At 39.5% G+C, this 25,931-nt stretch overlaps 1 protein-coding gene across 3 annotated transcripts in view; it reads left to right on the top strand.

The window, feature by feature from the left end:
• rictor (rapamycin-insensitive companion of Tor) overlaps positions 1 to 25,931 on the top strand; it is an 83,038-nt gene that overhangs the window by 34,215 nt on the left and 22,892 nt on the right. For 2 of the 3 annotated variants that reach the window (XM_019049161.2, XM_072300685.1), the window contains exons 7-11: positions 2,297 to 2,444; positions 3,719 to 3,897; positions 6,082 to 6,212; positions 8,171 to 11,131; positions 18,407 to 18,544. In XM_019049161.2, the coding sequence (XP_018904706.2) occupies positions 2,297 to 2,444; positions 3,719 to 3,897; positions 6,082 to 6,212; positions 8,171 to 11,131; positions 18,407 to 18,544 (3,557 nt within the window). Of the gene's footprint in view, positions 1 to 2,296; positions 2,445 to 3,718; positions 3,898 to 6,081; positions 6,213 to 8,170; positions 11,132 to 18,406; positions 18,545 to 22,845; positions 23,074 to 25,931 lie in introns of all 3 variants that reach the window. The other variant, XR_002009247.2, reaches the window with a different exon arrangement.

The following is a 25,931-nucleotide window of genomic DNA, read 5'->3' as shown; positions in this document are numbered from 1 at the left end:
GAGAGCATCATAATAAACGGAGCCGCATCGGCGCGCGAGGCGGAGGCCCGGCGCGGACTTTCATGCCGCGTCGATCAGTGCGCCGGGGGAGCGCATATGCCGTTGAGGCGGCTTCACCCGGTGAAGCCGACTCCCGGCTCCTTTTCTGATGCTGCATCAGTTTTGATGCTGAGTCCAGCATCAAAATTGAGGCGGCTTCAATTAGCAGACACGTCGGACGCCAGCGCCCCGAGCCCGGCTGCCGGTCGGCTAATTGCACCGGGCTGTGTTTTCAACCCTTCCTCGGCGTCCACTTCTTAGAACTTCTCGGCGAGGCGTGGGCCGCCGCCAAGACAAAGGGGTGCTCCGCGAATTCATCGCCGAGTCCGAGGGTCGCGGTCCCCTGGGACAGCCCCGTCGGTAATTAAGCTGGGTGGCGGGTCCGAAAATTGAGGCCGTATCGGGCCGCAAGCCGACGGTCCGGCCTCAGAGGCTGAGGCCCATGTTGGTCCCTGAGCCAGCATCAAACCTCAGCATCAGCGCTTGAGGCTGGCTCGGTCGGCTCTCCAGCATCGGGCTTCAATGCCCGAAGCCGGCGGCGGCAGGTTGAGCGCATCAGGCTCGGCGCCGCATGCCCGAACGGCCGCTACCTGGGCATACGGCATTGATGCTGAAGCTACGAGTCGATGCTGTACAGCATAACCTCATGAGGCGCCTCAAATGCCTGGTTGGGATGCGGATGCAGCCTATCCTCATATGCAGTGTACATCCTAGTGATGTACTTCTCTACTGATTCAATGTTGAGGTCCGTGCGAATATCTACATTCCTGTCATACCACCTTGCTTTAGCTATGCTCCTTAAAATTTTCATTTGCATGATTTTTATTTTATCTAAATTTGATTTGGCTGCGCAACCCCTCAATTGGCAACCATAACTCCAAACAGGCCTCAACATTGATTTGTAGAGGAGTAATTTGATGTTCAATGGTAACCGTAACTTTCGTCCAACAAGCCACTGCATATTGGAAAATTTCAGTTGCAATTGCGCAACTTTCTTTTTAATATGGGTGCCCCACTTGAGTCTGGAGTCCAGATGAAGTCTGAGATATTTGGCAACTGAGTCGTGCGGAATTTTATCATTTCCTAGGGAAAGCGGGATTTGATTATATGGACGATTTGTTAAAATTACTTCTACTGATTTTGTAGCATTTAGTTTAGTTTTATCTCTCAAAGTCCTCTTATTGATTTTATTCAAGTGTTATTGAGCTTTATGACGTGCCTCTCTTTAGCTCCTGGACGAAGCCATCACGAGAGTATCATCAGCATAAACTCCCAGTTTTCCCCTTTTCCCAGACTGTGGGATGTCTGTGGTAAAGAGAGAGTAGAGAAGAGGGTTCCTGTCTTTCCTGTCGAACTCCTGCTCGAATTGGTCTGAATCCTGAATTTGTATTTTCATACCTGACTCTAAATTGTCTTCCGGTAAGAAAAGACGATAGGAGCTCCACATGGTTACATGGGAGCATGTAGTAAAGCTTATCAACGAGACGCTCGTGCCAGACACGATCGAACGCTTGTGTTACATCAAGGAAAACAGACACACAGTATTCACCTTTTTCCGAAGCATCTTCTATAAATTTTGTAAAACGGTGCAACTGGTCTACCGTAGAGTGTTGAGCCCTGAAGCCGAATTGGGCATCAATGATTAAATTATTTTGTTTAACAATTTTGTAGTGTTAAAGATATAAAAGAAACGATCGAGCATAAGCGGTCGAAGAAAGTTGAGAGGCAATAGTGAAAAGCTGTAGGCAAAGTACATGCCATTGGACTCCTTCATCATCTCAGTTGAATAGACGTAAACGGAACACGCGCAGACGCGGTCGAACAAGAGTTATTATTCCTTGGTCTTGGACGAGGCTTTGAAATCCCGGAGGTTGAGCGAATTGTCGCCGGCCATTGAATCAACTCTAATTCACTGATTTTAAGAGAATGCTTCACTCCTGGATAGTTAACTCAAGATTTCAATTTCATCGGAAAGGAGACCGTTCTGAGATCCTGATTTTAACCGTACGCGTTTTATAACCTTTCACCTCTCCGAAGGGGTTGATAACGCGCTATGCGTTCTGATCCCCGTTCAGATTTCAATACGGAGGGAATTACCAGTACAGTTGCCTCCTGATTCGTGAGGCTAAGGCAACTCGGATACGAGCTATTACGATCTCTGTTTTAAATCCCCCAAACGCTGCATTAGATTTGTATCGAGAAAAAAAAAGCGACTTGGATCAGAACAATAAAAGCTCTGACTTTTTTGTCCCTACAGAAATTCTCAAACAACCATTACCTCAAGCTGTTGGTGCCTTTTATCTCTCCTGCGATCATGGCCTGGCGTTCTTCATTTATGCAATCCAAATAATCGAGGTCTAGTTTCCTACGTAGCTGCTCTTCGTCTGAATCAAGATGATGTCAGAGTAAGTGAATCTCTGAACTAAAGTTTTACAAACATTTATTGACTGCATTTGTTGATTTTTTCATTGAATCTCAGTGGCTCTTTAAAGTTGGACAATGAGATTTTGGCACCCAGTTAAAGAGGAAAATAAAACCCACAAAAATTTTTAAAGAGGACTGCGGGCTCCGCTAATGTTAAAAAAAAAAAAATGTAGACAAGAGAGCTTAAAAATCGATGATGGTTTTGAAGTGTGGTTCCACCTGTTTTGGTGTCTTAATTTTACGTACAGAGTGACATTAAAGTGTGAATACTTGTAAATATCTTAAGATTTGCAAAGATAGTAACATGGAGTCTAGATGAGGTTTTTTCAAGCATGAAAGTGAGCATTTTTATTGAGAGCAGTCTGCCCCTTGCCCCTCAGAACTGAAGAGAAAGTGGCAGTTTGAGACTTGTAAATGAGAGCCCCTTCAGAGTGATACCTACTTGGAAGAACATGAAAAATGAAAACTTTCGACAGATATTAGGAATTGAGCACCTTTGAATGTTTTAAAGTAACGGCTGATTAAAGTTCAAGGAGGCAAAAATTTGGAACCTTAATCATTTACTGAAGAATTAGTATGAATCTCAATTTCTGAAGGTTTTTCATTAGGAGAAAAAAATGAATCAAGCATCCCAATTCAAAAATACGGAATCATTTTCAAGACTGTGGCCAAAGACATGGATGGAAGTTGAGTTTCTGATGATTTACTGACAAATTAGACACCTGTGAAGAAAGCAAATGTGTTTTTTTCATTTGAAATTACACTACTGCATCAAGGGGTCTCAATAGAAAGGGTGCATAACAGAGGAAGGTGAGCATTTCAGCTTAGATCTGGCTTCAGGATTCAGCTGGATTCAACTTTGAACTGACAAAAAAGGATTGTCCTTGGTCAAGAAAACTTTGTAAAGTTGAGATTTCCTCGCTGCTGCCGTATTAAGGATTCAATATTAAATGCCTGGGAGAAATAGCAGAAGCGTAAGTCTACGATCACGTCCTAGAAAGATTTGCAAAAAATTAATCGGTCATTTCATTCCTGAAATATTACAAAGACCCCACTATCGTTAGGAAAAGCACATTTTGTTGCAGAGCTCAAATTGACACCTGAGATCAACGCCAAAAAAGTTTAAAACCCTTGTCTTGACCATGAAGTATGTGTTAAAATTTAGTTTACTTAGAATACCATTAGCCTTAAATTCTTCTAATGCTAGTCATAAAAAACATTTATTTTGTTTTCATTTTTCTTTTTCAATTTGTAGAGAGCTGTGCTAGATTTGACATTTGACTTGCTAAACTTGGAGCAGCCTAAGTGGACTGATAGCATATCTGTGGCTTTAGAGTCTGTAAATCCCTCAACTTTTAAGGACTCATATAAAGTAACTGAGGAATTCGTAACAGCTGAAGGAAAGTCTAATCTGCCCAGTTTAACCAAATCTAGGTTTGTAATTCTTCTGCTTTAGCATTAATACCGCTATTACCCTCCCTTTTTAATGTTGTTTCTCACTTAGGCAGTTATGTCAAAAATTTCATTTGATTCAAGCACAGGAAAATAACAGAGTGATAATGTTTCTATATATGTACTATGTTGTAGCAAACTGCACAATTTTTAACACTTTATCGGCACTATGAACACTTACTTTCTGTACCAATTAAACTTTTTCGAAAACAGATTACAGTTAGATGACTTACTTTTTTATTATTCTGTACGCACAATGGCCATTTCGGGCAAGCCGCCCATCTTCAGGTGACTGAACTGGTATGGAAAAGTTAAAAATTCGGCGTGAAGATAGCATGAAGAACTGGAAGAAACAGAAGTATTTGAGTTGACTGAACTCGGTAATTGTTGAGTATTAAAATCTGGAAACGCTGAGGTATTTGAGTCTGCTGGACTTTGTTCTGGTCCACTATTAAAACTTGAGAACTCACAGGTATCGGGACTCAAGGAAGACAAATTAAACTCGGTTTCAATCACTGTTTTATTTAAACTGTGGTTTATGATAGTCATATCATTTTTACTCTCATTAGAGACACTGTCATCTCCTAACTGACCATTTATTCCAGAAGTTTGAGTGAGAATATGATCCTCTGACTCCTGAGGGTGACTGTGCAGAATGTCAGACTTCTCTATTTGAAATTCTGAGTCAGGGTCACTTAATCTACAGGCTCTGACAAAGAGTGTTGCTCAGTAGTAATAATGGGCAAATTGGAATAATCATTTTTGATGATACCATGAGGGGTGAAGATCAAGAACATCGAAGGATCATTTTTTTCTTCCGTTGTTCTTTTCCTTGAAAAGGACCCCGCACACCTCTTATGGAAAGCTGCACCATGACGGATTGCCTTCCGACTTATGTCATTCGATTCTCCTCAAGATGGTGATCAAAAGTTATATGTGCGCCAACTTTCTACGCTGCACCGTTTTCGCAAAAAACCCAAGTGAAGATTCAATTATTCGGCGATAAAGAGCCAGAAAGAATCCTCATTTCAGTACTCAAGTTAACAAATCAGGGGAACTCCCGCACTGAGCGGCAGTCTTATCTCGGATTCCGCTCGCCGTTTTGCTCGACCATCCAAATCAGATTCTTGAGGAGCATAAGAACAGGAAAGTCTGAACGTCTACCGGGCGAGTGCTGGAGGGAGATAGCCCCTGAGTCGGCAGGTACAGATAAGAAGATGGACACACGCTACGCTTCTTCCTTATTTACATCGGGCCTGTCCTCAAATGCTTTGTTCTTTTTTATTCATAGTCTTGATAATTGAATCTTCACTTAGGTTTTTTGCGAAAACGGTGCATCGTAGAAAGTTGGCGCACATATAACTTTTGATCAGCATCTTGAGGAGAATCGAATGACATAAGTCAGAGGGCAATCCGTCATGGTGCAGCTTCTCATAAGAGGTGTTCGGGGTCCTTTATAGTTTCTCAAATTAAAATTAAGATACTTCCTCTAGATGTTTTAACTATAAAGAACTGTGGGAAATTTGCTAATTTTTCAACAATTATTGCTGGATGCCACTGTCCATTTTATTGGAGAAGCCTGTCTTTTTCGCTGACATAGAATTTCTAATCAATTTTGCAGTTCTGATCATAATGACTTTCAACTTTTACTGTGATCCTTGCGTTTTTCTTCAACATGAACTAACTTCGGTTGAAATTGTTTAATACTGATAGGAATATGTGTTCTAAGGACTCGACCTGTTAGCATTTGAGAGGGTGAGGCTTGTTGATAAACGTTAAGCGTTGAATCATATTCTTAAACTGCCAAATCAATATCTCCTTTGGTATTGAGATTCTTCCTTAGTATGGTTTTTACCTGCTTTACAGCTGATTCTACTATTCTGTTGGATTACAGATAATGTGGGCTAGGTGGTACAATTGTGAGGTTGTAAATCCTTGCAGAAGCTTTAAGTTCTGTAGAGTTGAAAGGTTGATTATCTGCTACCACCTGAGTCGGAATTCCATGTGTGCCAAAAGCACTTTTTAGCTCCTTTATTACATCGCCAGCCTTTTTTTAATTTTTAATTTCTCTCATCTCAAGCCATTTGGAGAAATAATCAGTGACAACTAGGTAGTTTTTCCTATTTGAGTGTCCTTGCCCATTTTGGTTTCTTTTTTCTTTTCCAGAATTAACTTAATTGAAACGCACAGTGCCCTCCTGCTGTATTGTCTTCTAAAAGCTGGTCTGTTGGATGCGCTCATTGAAATCATCATAGCTCCTGATCCTTTTTTATCAATCAGAGCTACTATTTTGTTAGGTAATTTGTCAATTCATTTTTTTTCATCTTGTTGATTTTACGGTCTTTACTTCAATGAGGCCCTCAACCAAAAATAGACAAAGAGTTTTATGAAGGGATTTGAAGGATCATCAGTAGGTGGATGAATTCAAATAAGCGTCTAATCTGGTGCCCCCAGCTGTTTTGATCGTCATAATCTGAGCAGGGCTGGGAACCCGATCGGAACCCGGAACCCTCAGAACCCGCATGTTCATGCGGAACCGGAACCGGAACCCGAACCCGAAACTTCGGACCTTCAGAACCGGAACCGGAACCGGAACCGCCGGGGCACAATCCGAGAACAGGGTTCCTACACGGGTTCCGTATCGGTTCCGTGACAGCTGATGTTGCAGCAACGCCGGGTTTGAGACGGCCCCGTATCCAAGGAAATTGTAACAAATTTTTTATCGGTGAAAAATCAATTTAATTGAGCGAACTCATTTTAAGTGAAGTGGAATTTTAAAAAGTAAAATGGGAAGTATTAGAATTTTTTTTGACTACATCAAGGAAGAAAATAAATCAGTTTGTAGACGTTGCAAAGAAAAAATAGGAGGGAATCATGTAACAAACTTAAAAAAGCATGTCCGAACGCAGCACAAGGAGGAATACGAAGAGTGGTTAAACAAACAAAAGACTCAATCAATTGCTTGATTCAAATTATTGTTTCTAAATTAATCATTTTTGATTGCTTCATTAAAATTGCCCAGTTTTGAACTCTCTCTCATTTTGAGTAATTTACTTTAAAATTAAATTATTTTCGCGAATACTAATACCATGGAACCCGAGTGGAACCGGTTCCGGAACCGGGACCCGAATCTTCGGACCCCCGGAACCGGAACCGGAACCGGAACCCGAATCATTGGACCATGAGAACCGGAACCGGAACCGGTTCCAAAATCCATTCGGGTTCCCAGCCCTGAATCTGAGAAACATGGGCAGATCAAATTTTTTTCTCATTTTCCACACTATTGTTAACTATTACATGCTATTTTCCACTTTATTTGGACTCAAATAAAAATTTAGGAGAACTTTGAATGTGCAAATTGCCTACATTTGTCCCAAATTTGCGTGTCCCCCTAGGGTGGCTCAAATTTGGCAATGTCGGAATTTTTTCGGTCTTACCCCCTAGAACTGATCCATTTGATCAAAAAACACACAAGTTTCAGCCAAATCGGATAACATTAACCCGTGCCGACAGCACGGGCACGGCAACAACAGGCTTAATGTCAACGTCATCAAACTTCATTGACCTCATTTAAATCGTCAAATTATTTTCCTCTGCGCACCTTATTTTTCTTTACATGATTTGCTCCCTGCACATGAGTTTTTGAGCAAAATTCAACTTTTATAAATGAAAATGTACTGCAAGGGTACATACAAGTCAAAAAGCTGATGCATAAATACATTCCCCCTCTCCTTCTCTCCTGAAAATTTTGGGAGAAAAAGTTTAAGTATACAACGTGTCTACAAGTCTAAAATTTCCGGAAAGTCTGGGAATAGTACTGTTTTTTCAAGGGCGGTCCAGAAGTGTTGAAAAAGTGCGGAAATTTCCCAAGAAAGTCGGGAATTTTTTTTATTTTTGTGTCATTTTCTTAGCAATTTGAGTGACAATTTCAAATTTTCGAATTTCGTCAATTGGAGGCACTGAAAAAGTACTGAATTTTTCTGTTGAGGAGGTACTGAATTTCATGGGAACGTACTGAAAAAGTAGTGTGAAAGTGCTGATTTTTGGCCAGCCTGTTTTAGTAGACATTCCGGTATAAGAAACCAATACTTAAAGTTTGAAGAACATCCAGGAGGGAGGCAGAGTTTTTTTTTTGCATTAAGCTTTTCTTCTCTGTCACTCAAGTATCCGTAAACAGCTTAAGCTCAAATTTGGAACAATCGAGGAATTTTTCTTTGTCGCTCAAAATCTAACTTTTAATTTTTATTTTTTGCAGGTGAAATTTTGCATCTAGCACATTTTCTGCTACCTCCAGAATGTTGCAACTTATCTCCTGCTTTACCAAATCTAATATCTTATGCTGTTCGTGGACACCCTGTCATTTCATTACCCAGTCATTTCGGCATGAGATCAATGGAAACTTTAATAGTGGCTGACAATGAAGTAAAAGGAGCAATGAACCACACTCAGTTCTCAACACCTATAGAAAATCACAAGCACAGCCCTACTACGGCCCATGAAAAGCAACCTACCTCTGAAGTTTCTATAAATACATCACAGCTCTTAATGGATGGGTCCCTCAGTTTTGACCCTGAATACACGAACATATCCAATATGAGAAAAGAGGTGATAGGAATGTTGCGTGATGGGAGTCAGATACCATTCTTAGTTGACCAGTTCTGCAATTATAATGTCAAAGATAATGGAGGCTTGAAGAGTCATGCCCATAAGGAATACGATTTTAATTTATTCACCAATTACTTTAAGTCAGAATCTCGAGCGTGTCTTCACTCACAGCAAAGAGCAATGTCAGCAGTATCAGCACTGACAAATCTGCATAATCTAATGCAGAAAAAACCTGCTCCAACGACAGTATATCTGGAACATATAATAACAAATGTAGAAGAAAAAAGCACGTTAAGCCTAGATGCCATAGCGAAACTAAAATGTAAACGAAGCTCTAGTAAAAACAGAGTTCAGCTAGCTCTTCTTAAAGAGTGTGATGAACAGATTCGAGTATCAGAGGTACTCACACAGAAAAATCCTTTCTCTTGGAATTGGAATATGATACAAGCTGTTTTGAAGCTGAGGCTAAATTTCGGATTAGATGACTTAGATCACTCAAATTTTATCAAGAATTTAATTCAATTTTTAAAACCATCAAACAAGAATTTCAGCCGACCAGAGTTCTTTAAGCAAGCGAACTTATATGTGTTTTCATGTTGTGATCTGCTGGACTTTCTTTGTGAAACAGAAAGTCAGGAAGCTGACTTGTTTCTAAATGATTTTTTGAATGACGTTAACAAATACTTAGAAGAACTCATTAATGCCAAATCCGTTCATGAGTGCTTCTTCAATCCTCGACAAATAACCACCTCCTCTTATCATTATTATTTTCTGTTTTTGGGACATTTAAGTAGGTCTATCAAAGGTAGAACTCATTTTGAAAGACTGAGAGTCTTTGATCACTTAGGTAAAATTGCTTTATCTATAAATCATGAAATTTACATCAAACTGGTCATCTCCACTTTAGATTACTCTACTGACTCGCCAGCACGACAGATTTTAGGTCAAGTATTATCCAGTCCAAAAGTGTCTGCTAGACTTTACACAACTAAATATTTACACATTTTGCTAAGAACTCAACTGAATGTGAAAGAAAATTTAACAAAATGGGTAATAGAAACCTTAGTAAATCAGTTGTACGACGAAAGCAAAGCTGTTTCAATTGTAGCGATCAATGCGTTGAACGAAGCATGCGATTATAGGCCTTACCTGGAAAAAATAATTGAGATAAAACCATCTCTTTTACATCTGGGAGACAAAGGATTACTGTTACTGATTAGATTTTTATCACTTCCTGAAGGTTTCAAGTATTTACAAGACGCTAATTTTGTTAGTAACGAACTGACACGATGGGCAAATCATTTCAATTTCAAGTATGTTAGGATTGTTGAAAGTGAATTACAAGAGGCAGTTAGCCAGCAGCAACGAGATGAAGAAGGAAGATCAGTTAAACATAACACTGGCAGCAAACACCAAATACCAGATGTTTTTGTCCCACCGCACTTGTATTCACAACTTGTACAACATGAGGAAGGCTTTAAACTGCTTCTATCAGAACCAGGATTCAATGCACTCATTCCCATTCTGTTAGAAGGCAAATGTGATGCAGATGATGAAATACTCCATTTAAAAGCATCAGTCTGGGCTTTAGGCCACTTCGGAACGTCTACTCAAGGTGCCAAATATTTATTTGATCATGGTGCTGTCATTGCATTGAAGAAATTATTTTTGAATGCACCTGTTTATACTGTTCGTGCTACTGCATATTATGCCATGTCAATGCTCGCAACTAATAGGTCAGGTGTTGCTGCCCTTCACAGTGTAGGATGGGAATGTGTGCGCCATGGTAGGAATGATCAGTGGCCTCTTGTTTCTCCGCCTCCTCACTCTGTATTTTCACCTGTATTAAGTCCATTATCGCCGGAACAGGGGTCATTGGAGGATTCAAAGTCTCCAGAAGACAATACTCTGGTCGGAACCATCTCCTGGAATCATTTTGGGAGGTGCTCATCCTCTCAAAAGGCAGCAACTCTCCCTGGCTCAACTAGTCATCACCTTTCTGTTTTGAAAAACGTTCACGTTAGGAGTCCAAGTGAAAGTAAAGCAGACAATTGTGAAGAATTATTGGTATTAAAACAAATCTATCATGAAAGTGCGGAAAGAATGACAGACGGACAAGCAGAGTCTGATGTAAAACTGCAATTAAACAGTGTTTGCACAAACCCGAGTACCAATAGCTCATGTGATTCCTCCAGCAGTAAAGAACATAGTATGGAACATGCTCAAAAAGTTGCTCCAAATGTAAGCTCTAGTCATCTTGAATCGTTTAGATCATTAAAATCATCAGTACCTCACCTGACTTTTGATCAGATTAAATCAAGTCGAAGAGTACACCATCAAAACATTTTGGGCTATAACACGCTGAAATTGTTGAACTGGCACAGGAGACCTCACTTGATTTCTCCCTCTTCGACCACAGCTGCTGTAGAGCTCTTCTCAATCCAAGATTTGAAACAGATGTCTCCTCTTGTTCGCCCAAAACTGTCATCGAAACATACTCCAAAGATAATACTTGAATCTGATGAGTTTTATCCATTAAATAAAATAGATTCTCTGCCAGCTGTGAGTTACCCAAGTAGTAGTGTAAATTTGCCGTTTCACTTCTCTGATGGTAAGTGAATTTTTCATCATATCATCACCAACTATGTTTTAGTATGATAGAATTTAATAGGAAGAGAAAAGATTTCATTACTTGCTCAACATAATTCTGAAAGTCGGAAAATGAATCCAAGACTTTTTTGAAATATTGAAAATATTTCAATTATGGTTCATCACAATATTCAATTGTGGTTGAGGCGGAGTTGTTATTTTCAATCAAAAGAATGTTGTATCCCTATCTGCTCGAACCTGTAGTATATTTCTTTTGTTTTTGATGCTTCACAAGGAACCGAATTTTATTCACTTCTTCAACACTAGTTTTGTGTCGAATACTCCATGTTTATGTTTTAGTTTAGCCTCACTATCAAGATCTTATCGTTTTTATTTTTCAAGGATTCGCACAAACTGTCGAACGCATAATCAATCACATGCAACTGTTCAGTGTAACTTTTCAACTGATTATTTGATGCAATTTCACTTGAATTTACGATTGTTTTGGATGCCAGATTCAGGTGGCATGGCATGGCAGTTATTCATAAGGGTCAAGCAGTTAGGATAAAGCCCCCTCACGGTAGATTAATTCATCTCAAATCTTCCTACTATGGAAAATCCGTATTAGCCAGTTACGCTATATGTTGCGCCTTAAGCGGATGGAACGCAACCATATATGCTGATGTTAAACACTATAATATACTTATTATTATGTTCACAATATTACCTAAATGAAACTGCTACGTCTTAATTCGCAGGGCGTACTTTTTGGATTAAGCGCTGTAAGCAACCGGAATATTTGCTTTTGATAGAGGCAAATTCTTCAAAGGTTCACACTGGGGGGAGGGGAAGGGGGCTGTTACATAATTTAGGTATCTTGGGCAGAGAAATGCTGGATTTAAAGCCGTACAGAATAAACCAACAATTATACATTTTTGAATTTTTCTTAAAACGAGGGACGTCCCAATGTACGCTGGCCCAGGGTGCAGGGGGGGGTTCTGTCCTTTTCAGAAGAAATTCAATGAATTACGCAAATCTGCGGCTATACACAGGCAAATATGGCTGCTCATCATTCTCAAAACATTACTTGAACACGCCATATGTTTACTTTTTTGGCAAAATGCGGCAAATTGCTAAACAGCTTACGCAAAGTTCAATTTTCATCTCCTTGAAGTGGGTAACTTTAGAGATACGAGGTAGCCTTCAGCTTTGAGATAATTTAAATTATTATCAGTGAAAAATGTTCCACAGAGTCTCAATAATAAGTTTCAAGTATGAAAATTTTCATGAGGTAACCTTACAACAAAATACAATGGTCGAATAGAAAATATTTTGATTGAATGGAACCTGCTCGTGCTGTCTGGCCTTTTCGGACAAAAATCGATGATTTTTGCAAATCTGCAGTTATCCGCAGGCAATTATGGCTGATATTCAATCTCAATAGTCTACTTGAACACGCCATATGCTTACTTTTTCCAAGAAATGCAGAGAAATTTTTAAAAGCTTGCTAAAAGTTCAATTTTTATCTTTTCGAAGTGGGTAACTTTAGGGGAGCGTTCAGATTTCAGATAATTTGACTCATTACTAGTGAAAAATGTTCTTCTGAGTTGCAACAAAAAATTTCAAGCATCCAAATTTACATGGGTTAACCTCACAATAAAATACAAGGGTCAAAAAGATTTTGACAGAGAGTGACAATTTCAGGAGCAGCAGAATGTGCCACATTTGAGGAGCTCTAGGAAAAAATTGGGGCAAAAAAACTGAAAATAAATGCCAGATTCGTACAGTATGAGGAACACTTCATGCCCACTCTGAATCCAAAATTAGCGACACCCGCATGTCGGACCTTTTGCCCTTTTCGGTCCAGTGTGTGCCATCTTAAACTTAAAGAAGAATAACTCATAACTGTATTTTACTTTATTATTTTCATCACGTAAGTTTGTACAGCCTTAGTATAAGTACTATTTTGCACACTGAGAGAGGAAATTTACAGTTCAAAGGACCTTATTACAGCTGAGATTTTCTTTCAATCGGATTATTTAAAGAGCAGAAAGCATTTACATGGGAATATTGTCGTCTAAACCTTGGAAATTACGTATTTCAGTTCTCAACGATGTAGACTTCTTGCCATTGTTTATTCTTTTGTGAGAAAGTAATGCAGCGTATTGTCGACAAAGGCATTCTTTTTAAAGATTCAAGCTGTGAATTTTACTTGTCAACTTTCCGACAGCATAGTGGAAATTTTATAATCATGCGTTGAATATATGAGTGGATTTCAGCGAACAGGAGAAAATTTGGGAAATTCATGTCACCAGCCGCTGAAATCTTGTAATTATGATCTTTTCTTTCGATGTTTGATTTTTTGGGTAGAGGTTAGTCACACTAGCCACGAAAAAACTCCACAGGAGATTTAAATAACTCCAAAACTTTTTTTCAATGCGTTAAACTGAGGAAATGTCAGTCTGGTGACGCGCAGCTGGGGGTAGTCAATGTCTCAAATTGTTATGTAAATAAACCAGGACCTTTTGCAAGCTTTGTATGATTTTATTTGAAGTCTTGATTGTATATTGTGTGTTGTAATATGCATTGAAACACCAGAAAGTAATATTATTCTATTTAAGGAGTACTTGCAAAACAGGCCATTTGGGGCTCGGGGTGGATACCTCTGAGACTTGCCCTATTTATTCACCAAACAATGCCCCATCTTATCCCAAAGTTTCAAGCCCCCCAAAAATTTCGGGGAGACGCACCGGGGATCAAAAACGCAGTTTAAACGAGCGTTTTCAGCGTGATGAGAGCTTTCAGAAAATGTGTAACATCATAGGGTTTAGTCGACTTCAGCTCGAGTTATTGCTTCTGAAGCGGCAGAATACTAAAAGAAGACCCCATTTTTTTCACGTCTGGGCCGATTAAAAAAAAAGCCATTTTTTTATTTTGATGAAAAACTGATATTTTGTTCCTGACTCTCTGTAGGCCCTCTAGCTTTTTACCGCATGCTGGGGAAATGTTTTGGTCGCGAGTTAGAAGAGCGGAAAGGAGCGAAGGTCGGGAAAGTCGGCTACTTTCAACAATGCAACTTCGGCCGGGAGTGTGATTCGCAGAACTGAGTGGGAGGGGACCACCAATCAACGCCGCGCGCGCAGTTTAAAGTAGCCGATTTTCCCGACCCTCGCTCCTTTCCGCTCTTCTAACTCGCGACCAAAACATTTCCCCAGCATGCGGTAAAAAGCTAGAGGGCCTACAGAGAGTCAGGAACAACATATCAGTTCTTCATCAAAATAAAAAAATGGCTTTTTTTTAAATCGGCGCGGACGTGAAAAAAAAATGGAGTCTTCTTTTAGTGTCCCGCCGCTTCGGAGGCGATAACTCGAGCTGAAGTCGACTAATAACCCTATGACGTTATACATTTTCTGGAAGCTCTCGTCACGCTGGAAACGATCGTTTAAACCGCGTTTTTAAAAAATTCTGGGTTTTCGAGTAACAAATTCGCGAAAATGTTACTGATTTTTAACTTTGACACCCCCCCCCCCTAAGTCTCCCCAAAATATTTGGGGGGCTCGAAACTTTGGGAAAAGATGGGGTATTGTTTGGTGAATGAATAGGGCAAGTCTCAAAGTTATCCGCCCCGAGCCCCAAAAGACCCGTTTTGCATATACCCGTTAGATGCTAATATCCGGTTAGCATGGTGACGCTTCCAGTTTTAGTTTGTGGCCACTCAGAATACAGTGCCACAGTGCAGATTGGGGTGTAAATTGAACGTATTTCTATCAAACGGAACTATGTGCATTATGACGTGAGCCCTGTTATGCACATATGCTCATGGGTCTCAGGGCTCATGTCTTAATGCACATAGTTCCGTTTGACAGAAATACATCCAATTAGTGCTGGAGGATTAATGGAGTCGATAAGGTCTTGGTACATTGGCGTATGTTCCTCGTATTAATCATGATCGCGGTCAAACCCCTAATTTTTGGAGAGTCCCCTTCATTCATTGTCATTCTTGTGACGCTGTTTTCCCTCAAAACGTTTTGTGGAATATGTGATTGAATATTTTTTTCTTACAGCTGCAGATGCACTTTCAACCTATCCTCAATGTTTTGTTTTATTTTGTCACTGTAAATTTTTTAAGGTCTCCCGCCCCCAACTCTGATTTAATTTGGCCGAAAATAAAGGTTTTTGGGAGCGATGGCTCCCCGGTGACACCTAGCGGTAAAATTTTAAACTCGGGTTACTCAAGTAGTTCTGTAGTGTCACCAGAGAGCGCAGCACAGGTTTCCATGGCCATTATTTACATTGTTTCCGAGCGTTGAGGGAGATGGAAATTTTGTTGAGCACAGCTCGACACCTGAGCGGAACCCCTGAATCAATTTTGTCGAGTCCTGCTGGACACCTGAGTGGAAAGGCTAAAATAAATTAAATTTTGAAAAGAAAATTTCAAAATGAAAATGTCATGTACATAAATTCTTTATATGACTGAAAATAAATGCGCTAGAGCGCGCTAAAGAATCCATCAAAGTTCCAATTTTGCGCTCCTTGCGCGTTTTGCGTGAATAACTTTTCTCAGAGCAACACTACGGGAAAAGACTTCATTATTGAACTTATAGAGTAGGTAGAGGTACTTTTCATGGAAGGTATTTTGTTTAATTTTGAATATCATCGAAGAGTTTTTGAAGTCGCATCATATAAAAATATGAACCGATCATCGACTGCATCTCGGGGCCTTTTAATCATTACATATCACTAATCCTTGTCCTTCGGAGGACGAGTCGAAAAACATGAATTTTCAAATTTCAAAATTATTAAGAGTTAAAGTTACGTCTTGACACCAAACTGATGTGCGCCGTAGCACTCTTCGGGGAAATGAAAAAAAATTATCGGGTAATGCGTTTACAGTTTGAGTCAATAAAACATCACATAATTCAAGCTGTTTTTGCATATTTCACTGCACTTTTTGAACATGGTAAAAATTGGCTAAATCCCTCATTTTTGGAATCGTAACTCACGCTCAGTACAACTTTTAGGGTCATCTTTTTGCTGCCTTGCCAAGTCTTTCAAATCAGTTAATGAAAATCGCTGAAAAGTCGTTAAAAATCGTTTTTTCATACCCTAGTTTGGGCACCTCGGAGTCACAAATACTTCCTTTCACAAAATAGTTCTAACTCTCCTTATCTGCCCCAAGAGGAGTCCCTGATTTTCATCACTTGTTTTGAATGATTTTGCAAAGCAGCAAAAATGTGTTTCTCGTCTTTCAGAGACTCTTCTTTTAATAGATTAAAAGAGTGTATAAGAATCATCCTGCCAAAAGATGTATTTGTGCCTCTAAGGAGTTTCCAGTAGGGTAGAAAATCACGATTCTTATAAAAATATCAGCAATTCTCGCCAAATTTTTTCGAGTAACTCGCCAAGCACGCAAAAATAGAGCCTTGAATTTTCGAAGAATCTTTTTATAGTAGATGAAGAGTTTTAGGTTAAAAATTGAGTTGAAAATCTAGAGTGTTCAGTTAAAGTCGTCAAAAATCGTGTTTTCCTACTTTGACACTGGCTCCCTCGCAGGAACAAAAACATCCTTTGGCAAAATAATTTTTTACTCTCTGTATCTGTACTATGAAAAGAATCTTCGAAAATTAAAGGCCCAATTTTTTTAAAACTTACCCTGTTCTAAGAAAAAACAGCAGAAATCTCAAAGATTTCCACCAGATCGGCCAAAATATGATCTCATCATGGACAATGGAGAAAAATCCCCTCACATCCTAAAAGCTAGTAGTTTATCGTAATTGCTTATAAAAATCGTCCCTAAAACCCAGTAATTGATTTCATGCGTGTTGACTAAATCTTTCAATACATTTCAATATACCAGTCACTCTTAACCGCAACCATGCTTGTAGCCTTTTTAGGGGCGTGTATAGGGGGCCTAAATAGCTTTCTTTGTCAGAAATTGCCTTTTTTACTTCTTCTCATTCTTATTTCATTCTACCAAAGCCTGAACATCATTCAGGTCTTTGGAAAATTATATAGGGCATGGTATTTTTGCAGGATTGCAATTTATCGGAAAACTAGTGAAAAATCGGTATTATTCAAAAGTTGAACCCATTTGAGCATTGGGTTGAATATATCTAAATTTGACTAAATTTTGAGGAACCTATTCATTTAAATTTATGGAATGGTTCAAAACCGGAATCTCCGGTTCTCCTTATATTTCGAATTTTTAGCTGCATTACAAAATGGGAGAATTTGGGGGGAAAATCCCTGAAATTCAAAATTTGGATCCACTTGAGCACTGGGCATAAATTATTCAGTATCGCCCACATTTTTTGGAACTAATTTTTTTCAATGCAATCACCGATTGATACCCGGACCTTTTTCGATTTCATCTTTTCTTTTTTTCGGTGGTTCAAGTCGCATTCTAAGCATGCATCTGATTTCACTACCCCTAGAGAGAAATAATGTGAGTCATTTATGCAATTTAGTAATAAAGTTGGCTCTCTGACTCTTTCTTTTTTGTTTTACCGAATAACATTTCAATTTCTTCATTTTCTTAGGTAGTTACAGCCTACCGCTTTTAATCAGTACATAGGAAGATCACAACTCAGCTGAACTAATGACTTTAACGCCAAAGCAGTAAGCGTCACCAGACTGACATTAATGGTAGTCTTCCCGATTTTCAAGTCTCTTTTCTATCCATAATCGTGAAGATATTGCGATGCCCGAAAGTGCGTCCTATAGAGCTCCAAGATAATAGAAAAGAAGTGTTTAGCTTGATATGGCCAAATCACTTTCCTACTTTTTTCCAGAAGCATTTTCTCCCCGTAGCTGAAATCCAACCATATATGTTCGTGGTTTTGGAGCCAAACTATCGAGATATACTTTGGCTTTTTGAAAAATATTGATTTTTAGGAAAGTTTTTTTTACCTCAAGCATTAGATCATTGAAATCTCTGGTTGTCAGTCAGGAAACTGATAGATGTACTCTTTGACTGATTGTGAGTCGACAGAAGACAGCAGGATTTTGACTCCTGCCCGTGTTTAATGGGTATTCCCAATACATTTGTGTTTTTTTTTTTTTTTTTTTTTTTTTTTTTTTTTTTTTTTTTTTTTTTTGCGGTTAGCTTGTTTCGTAATTTTTATGTCTTCCATTTTGAAAACGTGAATAGTGCCTTTAGTCTACAGGATTTTGCCAGATTTTTTGACGGTAGTACCTAGTCCACAAAAGATGAATTTGAAAAAGCTAACCTCATCATTGGAAGTTGATAAATATTCCATTATGTTGCCTTTTTTGTTCCTTTCTTCTTCTGTTTAAGATAACAACTGTAGTCATGATTTTAAACTGGCAATTGAAGAACCTTTCTATCGTGGAATCTGTCTGCCTTTGAATTTAGAATGTATCTTCTCAACTGTAAGCCATGCAAAAATCTCTAGTCACTTGGATGCAGCAACAGGTAATATTGCTTCCCATACTTTGTGTAGAAATTCACATGTATCAATCTCAGGTCCAAAATTTAGTTCAGTAAAATTTTGTGCTTGTCAAAAGCGCTTCTTTCACAGAAACTCCAAGGAGATTGTTTAAATCAAATTATTATACCATGAACTTCTAGGTGCAATATAAAGAAAATTTGGGAAAATTCCCTTGTGATCCAAATGGTGAATGAACCCATAACTTTGACGCACAGGTTACCATTTTAAAAGAGCTTGTACCATCTGCTATTGAAACTGGGCCCAGAATGAAATCTCATCTTTTCAGGTATTGATTTCAGGTGTGGTCTGAGACATCCAAAAATGGTTGACTTTTTTTCTAATTCCCTCCTGGGGAAGGGGGCCCCCGGTCATACGAAAAACAGTTATTTCTTTTTAACTTTCGAACGATTTAAGATATCGATTTGAACTTATTTTAAATAAAAGATCATTAAAAGAGCTCTCTTTTGGTATGTAATGTTTCGTAGTTTAATCAATTTTTGACCAATTTATGGCTTGTCAAAAATTTTCCATTAGTCCCAAAATCAGATTTTTGTAGTTAACAGTTGTCTGGATTGTATGCAGATGAACAAAAAACTGTTCAACTTGTAGTCCTTTCTCTGACGGTTAAAATGTGACCAAGATCATCTTGGGGAAACAATTTGTCTCGGAGTTATGACTTTTCAAAGTTGGCGCAGCGGGGTCCGTTTCCGCGGGGCAGCGCTTTGGAGCACGGGAGTCGCGTTGGACAAGTTACAAAATGAATCTGGGAAAACAAAGTTAAAATATATGAAATCATGCAGTTCCACGTATGTGGATCTCAAATCAACCAATTTGTGTGTCTTTTCTCTCTTGTACGGTGATTAAAATTATGTGGTTTCTTGGGCGGGCGGGGTGTCCTTGGTTCAAATAATTTTTTTTGAAGGTAGAGATTGTAATAACCGATTTTGGAGGCAATGTAAATCAGTGTTGATTAATATCCCTTTACTTTTGAATTTCTAAATACTTTCTAAGATATTAAGCGTGCTGGCTTTCTCGGTAGTTCTTATCAGTTTCGGCTCAAAACTAATATCGTGCCCTTCCTTGCTAAAATGTTTGGCCACAGCTGATTTGTATATTTCTCTGTTAAGGGCATTTCTTCTATGTTGGATCCCTTTTTGTCTGATGGTCCTACGGGTCTGGCCAATTTAGACCAGGGTGTCTACCAGTCCGTAAAGTCCGGAAAAAGTACGCATTTTTTAAGGTCGGTCCGTAAGTACCTAAAAAGTACGTAAATCTCGCGGAAGGTCCGTAATTTTTCGCATTTTGCGCTGCGCGTTCAGTTCGATCGCCTGCTAGTTATGCTACCCTCTGTGCGTTGGCCGTCAGGCGTATTAGTACAATGTCAGCCCGTAAGAGCGCGGTTGTTGCAGAGGAGCGGAACAAGGCATTTCCCTCGATTTGACGGAAACAGCCGAAAAGGTCACGGGAATAGCCGAAGTAAAGCGCGCGGCAGTGCCAAATTCGAAGAATTGCGATCAGTCATTTCAGGATAAAAATGGCCGCTATGCGATTATAAGAGCGGAACTTTTTTTCTCGCCTGATTTCCCATCGATAGAGGGTCCTTAACGAGAATCAAAATTTGCGACATCGGCACTGTATGGGAACCGCCCCAAAATCGAAAAAAAAGGCCAAAAATCGTCGATTTTCTCTCGTTTTTCGGCTAATATCGCAAAAACCGCTCATTTTTCGAGAACTGTGTAAGAACTTGCCTTAAAGTAGATAAAATTACGGACATTTTCCACCCGGTCCGAAATTTTTCCGATAAATAACATGCCCACTACAAGGTTGCCAAAAAAATCCCAAAATGTTCAAAATTTCATTTTTCTAAGGTTTTTTGCTTGTAACTTTTTTTCCAGCAATTTTAGAAGGTAAGTGTATCTGCCGAAATGAAAGTAGATTCAAAATGCTACAATTTCGTGTATCAGACTTGTCCCTAGGGCGTAATGAGACGGCTTCGCGGCGTTGCCAAAGTTCGGTCTCCAAGGGCATTTTCCGCGGCGGTGCATTTCACGCAACCGCTCACTCAAAATTACCTGAAAAATTTTGCGAAAAACTTTCTGGATTATGTTTCTTATGTATTTCTTAGCGCTGAAACCGAATCTGAAGTTTTCTGCCTTCGATTTTTGCCGCTGAAGCCGCCATCTTGAAAAAACCTTGCCAAATATCATTTTTCGACTAAAAATCGTTAATAACTCGTTCCTTGTGCGTCGGGCGGCAAAAAGAGCTATTTGCCGAATGAAAGTACATAAAATTATGGTTTAGAACCATGTATCAAAGTTATGATAACATGCGTATACCATCTGCCAGAGCGCGCTGTAAATAGCGGGAAATTTGAAAAAAATCGAAATTTTTTGCGGTTTTCTCCAATATCTTTTTTCCTAGCGGTTTTTCGGCAAAATTGGCAGCACAAAAATTAAAGTAGACAAAAAATGCTACTAGAATCACTCTTAGTTTTTAGACTAGTGATTGTTTCAGCGGAAGTTAGGAGCGCTTGAAGCCGGAGACTCGCACGGCCGAAATCGGCTGCAAAGCTGCATCATAGTTCTACATCATGAGGAACGTTTTATGGTCTCCATAACGTTTCATTTTGCTTTAAGGCATTAAATCTCCTCTATAGTCAGTAAAATTAGAGATTTCGACCCCTTTTGGCATCCCTTCCCCCAACCCCCATTCCTCCCCCTCCCCGATCAGATAACGGCGCGAAACCATTTTCATTGCATTTTTATCTCGAAAAACGCTATTTTGCAATTTCAGTAGTTGATGACCGAAACTGCAAAATAGCGTTTTACTGGATAAAAAATACATAGAAAACATATTCAAGAAAGTTTTTCGCAAAATTTTTCAGGTAATTTTGAGTGGAGCGGTTGCGTGAAATGCACTGCCGCGGAAAATGCCCTTGGAGACCGTAACTTTGGCAACGCCATGGAGCCGTCTTGTTACGCCCTAGCCCTAGGGCAAAGTCTGATACACGAAATTATAGCATTTTGAATCTACTTTCATTTCGGCAGATACACTTACCTTCTAAAATTGCTGGAAAAAAAATTACAAGCAAAAAACCTTAAAAAAATGAAATTTTGAACATTTTGGGATTTTTTTGGTAACCTTGTAGTGGGCATATTATTTATCAGAAAAATTTCGGACCGGGTGGAAAATGTCCGTAATTTTATCTACTTTAAGGCAAGTTCTTACACAGTTCTCGAAAAATGAGCGGTTTTTGCGATATTAGCCGAAAAACGAGAGAAAATCGCCGAGTTTTGGCCGTTTATTTCGATTTTGGGGAGGTTCCCATATAGTACCGATGTCGCAAATTTAGATTCTCGTTAAGGACCCTCAATGGATGAGAAATCAGGCGAGGAAAAAAGTTCCGCTCTTAAAACTGCATAAAATCACCATATGACTGGACTAATACGTCGCGGAAAGGTACTTAAAAAGTACTTAATTTTTCCCTAAGGCGAGGTACTTAAATTTTTCCTTAAGTACCTAAAAAGTACTTATTTTATTTTTGTGGACCTCAGTAGACACCCTGCTTAGACTCTGTCACAGTCATTACATTGAATTTTATGAAGCCCAGACTTTAGTTCATTTGGTATTTCGTCCTTTGAAATGGATTGAAATGTTTGTCTGATGTTGTTTTTATTTATAGGTGCTGCTTTTAGGTTATATTTTTTGAAATTTTTTTTAAGCTGGTTGTGCATTTTTGGATGGAATGTGATGGTGGCAAATGTGTCATCGTTTTTCTCAATTAGTTCTAATGTGCTTATTTCCCTGATTCTATTCCTATGTTCCTTCTTCCTTCGTAGTCAGATGAGATCTTTTTCCGAAAAACCGTTATTTTTTCCGACGTCAAGAATATTCCTTCATTCCTTCTCATTCCTTTCCTCTGTGAGTGGTAAGTTTATCATTGTGTGAATGAGGCTATCAAAGCTGGCATATGTCTAAGCAGGTGGATTATAGGAATTTTTGTTTATATATGAATTTACATGGGTTTCCTTTCTGTGTATATCGAAATCGATGCCTCCTTTATCATTTCTTATTATTTTTGGATCTAAAAAGGGAAGGACACCATATTTTTCCTCTTCACATGTGGACTCTATTGATTCTCCTAAGTTGTTCAGAATTTTCAAAGCTTCTCTTACATTAGACTTTCTAATCACACAAAAAATGTCATCAACAACTCTTCTCCAACTTTAGAAAGGTTGTGTTCCCTATTAACATTATTTATTTCATTCCCTCTACGAACTAACAGAATACAGATGAACTCACGAACTTTGTGACCACGGAAATGCTCACCACACAACAACTAAGCCGGCCTATCTCCGAGTGCTTAGGGCATCAGACCTCGGCGAATGTATACACTCCTAAAACCCTTAGCCGACTGCCCAGAGTCAAAGCTGCAGCCGGCCAAACTCAGCTCCGGCCCTGAGAAGCCAGCCATTGGACATCACTCGCCGCAATCCAAAACTCAAAACACTCGGTACGAAGGACACACAATTTCCCCGGAAATTGCGTGTGATCCATTTCATGATCCCTTCTTTAAAAAAACAAAAAGACAGAAAAAAAAATGCCTGAAATCTCAAGTTCTTTCCAGAAGATTTTTTAAATTTTTTAATAGTGCGTGTGAGCCTTTTTACCTGAAATTCCTGTAAAAAAACAAAACTAAATACTTAAGACCATAAAAAAAAGAAGAAAAAACCCCTTCCCCCGTGATCATAAAGTTCGAGTGCCTTACAAGTAACACATTAAAACTCAAAAATAAAAAACTTCTCGATGTCTTGACCTCCCGAGTGAACCCCTCCTCCGGCAGACTCTTTGGCAGCTTGAGCTTTAATTTAGGAGTCGACACTTTAGTCCGGTGATGGATTGCGATTCTTGGGTATCCAGAGAGCATGGGCTCCAATGGTCGTCCAAATTTGGGAGCCACGTTTATACGGCCCGATGGAAGCGAGTTGGCACTGGCTATGGAAGGCCGGTGTACCGGCAAATCTGAAACTCCCGAGGTGGTCCGGTGGTTCCTGTTGCGGAGCTGCAGTGGAAACTTGGTCTGCTCCCCTGGGAGCGGTACAAATGCCCGACAGTCATCCCCCTACGGTGCAATCAAGGTGTGCGGAGCTGTTTTGTGGTGCTTCAGATCCGCTGGTGGACGGCCAGTTCGACGCCATGCAGCCATGCGGTGGTATGGCCTGCTTGGAAGTGATGAGTATGATTTTGGACCAGGTCTCAATGAAAAGTCTTGGGCATTTGTGCAGGCCGAGAGGCTGTGGACATCTGGTCCTCGACCGCTGCTGGACATAGGATGGGGTACCCATTGCTGCCAAGACAAGAGGGTCATCCTGACTGGAGTCGTGTACTGAGTGTCGCAAAGTGACAAGCTGCCATTGAGATCTCCGTACCGCTCAGATCTTCATCCGTAATCCTGGACAGGAACCCTTGAATCGCTTATTCCCCGGAACACAAGAGATTCGATCGAGTGTACCAATCTAGCAAGATCAAGAACTGGGAAAGGGCTGGAAGCAATCACCCCTCCTTACCACCTGTCTTTGATCCAATACCAAGGGAGTGTGGCCCAGTCCGCCCTTTCTTTAAGACGGTAGCGATCGTCCACTCGAGAAGTCAAACTCCTCTAAAACAGAAAAAAAAACCCTGAAATTTTTGACAAATTTAAAAAAACAACACCAAGAATTACACAAAAAATGAGAGAGATAGGTGAACAATGAGATTAATAACTCCCCGAGGAGTTTAGAAGAAGAAGAAAAAAAAATAAGTTGAACAAAGAAAAATAAAAGAAAAAAACGCAAATACAAAAAAATAAATAACGGCACAAAAATTATAACAAAAACGAAAAGTATCATTAATATCTCTATTAGGAGTTGAGAGAAAAAGATGATCAAATTTAAGAGTGAAAAATAATACAAATAATAAATGAAAATAAAATAATACAAAAATTATAATAAACCAAAAGAAAATAAAAAAATTTATAATTAAATACTCTTTGTCCAATTAACGATAATTTTAAAAAAAAAACATAGTAATGGGGGCGTGTCCACCACTCGCTTTCTAAGTAGTATCTACAATGGCCCGCATTGAAAGCGAGAAAGACTGCAAGGCCATCCCAATACACACGATTTTTTCGTGATTTCAAAACCTTTAAGAGTTGAAAAATTATGCTCATTGTCAGTTCCATAGTAATTGAAAGAAGCTTACAACTAGAGTAAATAACAGGGTGTGTAACAGATGTACCACAAGAATAAATAAAGACAAAAACATCATGAAAACTAAAATAATGTATGGCAAAAAAAAAACTACCATACAATCATACTACTTGAAGCAAAAAAACATGGGGGGGGGGGGCACAGAGAGAGAGAAAAAAAATTTAGGGCTAAACTCCTCACGAGGTCTCCTTTAATGACCGCGAGGAAAAGCGTGTAGCTGCAAGTTAGCTATCCAGGTCAACTGTTTTCCTCAGGAAGCAGCACAACCTGCCGACCACCCCTATTGCCACCACGGAGAATACTAGCATAGCCGCCGATAACGACCACGAGTGAGTCGTAGGTGCAATCCAAGGTCTACTTGCCCTCTCGCTCCTGTATTCTCCAAGCACAGTACTTAGTTGTATGTCACCTTTCGCTTTCTTTACGCAGGCTTGAACTCTCTGCAGTAAGTCCCCTTCCTCTCCCGCTATTCTTATCTCCTCTTTCTCATTTCCCGACATCAAACCTAATTCACTCCCTTCAGGAGACCCAAGGGTCCACCAGTCATAGTTAACCATGCTCGTGACACTCGAACCCCGCAACGTAAGGCGTCCGTCCCCTCCCAACTCACAGCCACCAGAACCTTTGAGTACACTTGCCCCCCTCAACCACGTAAAACCGTGCTTACTGTCGCAATTCGTACTTATTTTCGTCTCGTTCTTCACCGGAAATACCTAGTCCCCCAGAATTTTTTGGTAAAAATTCGTCAACTCTGCTATTATCGTTCTACACGCAATTTCCGGGCAAATTGTGTGTGATCCATTTCAGTATCGGAAGGTTATCATCGTTATGTAGGTAAAATTTACCGTTGAACTGCAAATATTTTTGCTGGATACAGGGTGTAGCTATCCTTAAAAAATTCGTTGACCACTTTCTCCCTTAGCTCGTTTTTCTTTAGCCACTTTTCTAATAGCTGCAAAGTTTTTTTTAGAGGCACGCTGGGATATAATGACTTGACATTAAAAGACACTAATATCTCATCTTGTTCTAGTTTCACATCTTTAACAGTAGCCATGAAGTCGTATATGCTTTTCACACTTAAAGTTTCGAACTTTTCTAATTCACAGCATGATTTAAACAGCCA

This window comes from Bemisia tabaci, chromosome 1 (genome assembly GCF_918797505.1).
Source record: "Bemisia tabaci chromosome 1, PGI_BMITA_v3".
Classification (NCBI taxonomy): Eukaryota; Metazoa; Arthropoda; class Insecta; order Hemiptera; family Aleyrodidae; genus Bemisia; species Bemisia tabaci.
The sequence above is the reverse complement of the archived record's forward strand: the minus strand, read 5'-3'. Positions and strand labels throughout refer to the sequence as shown.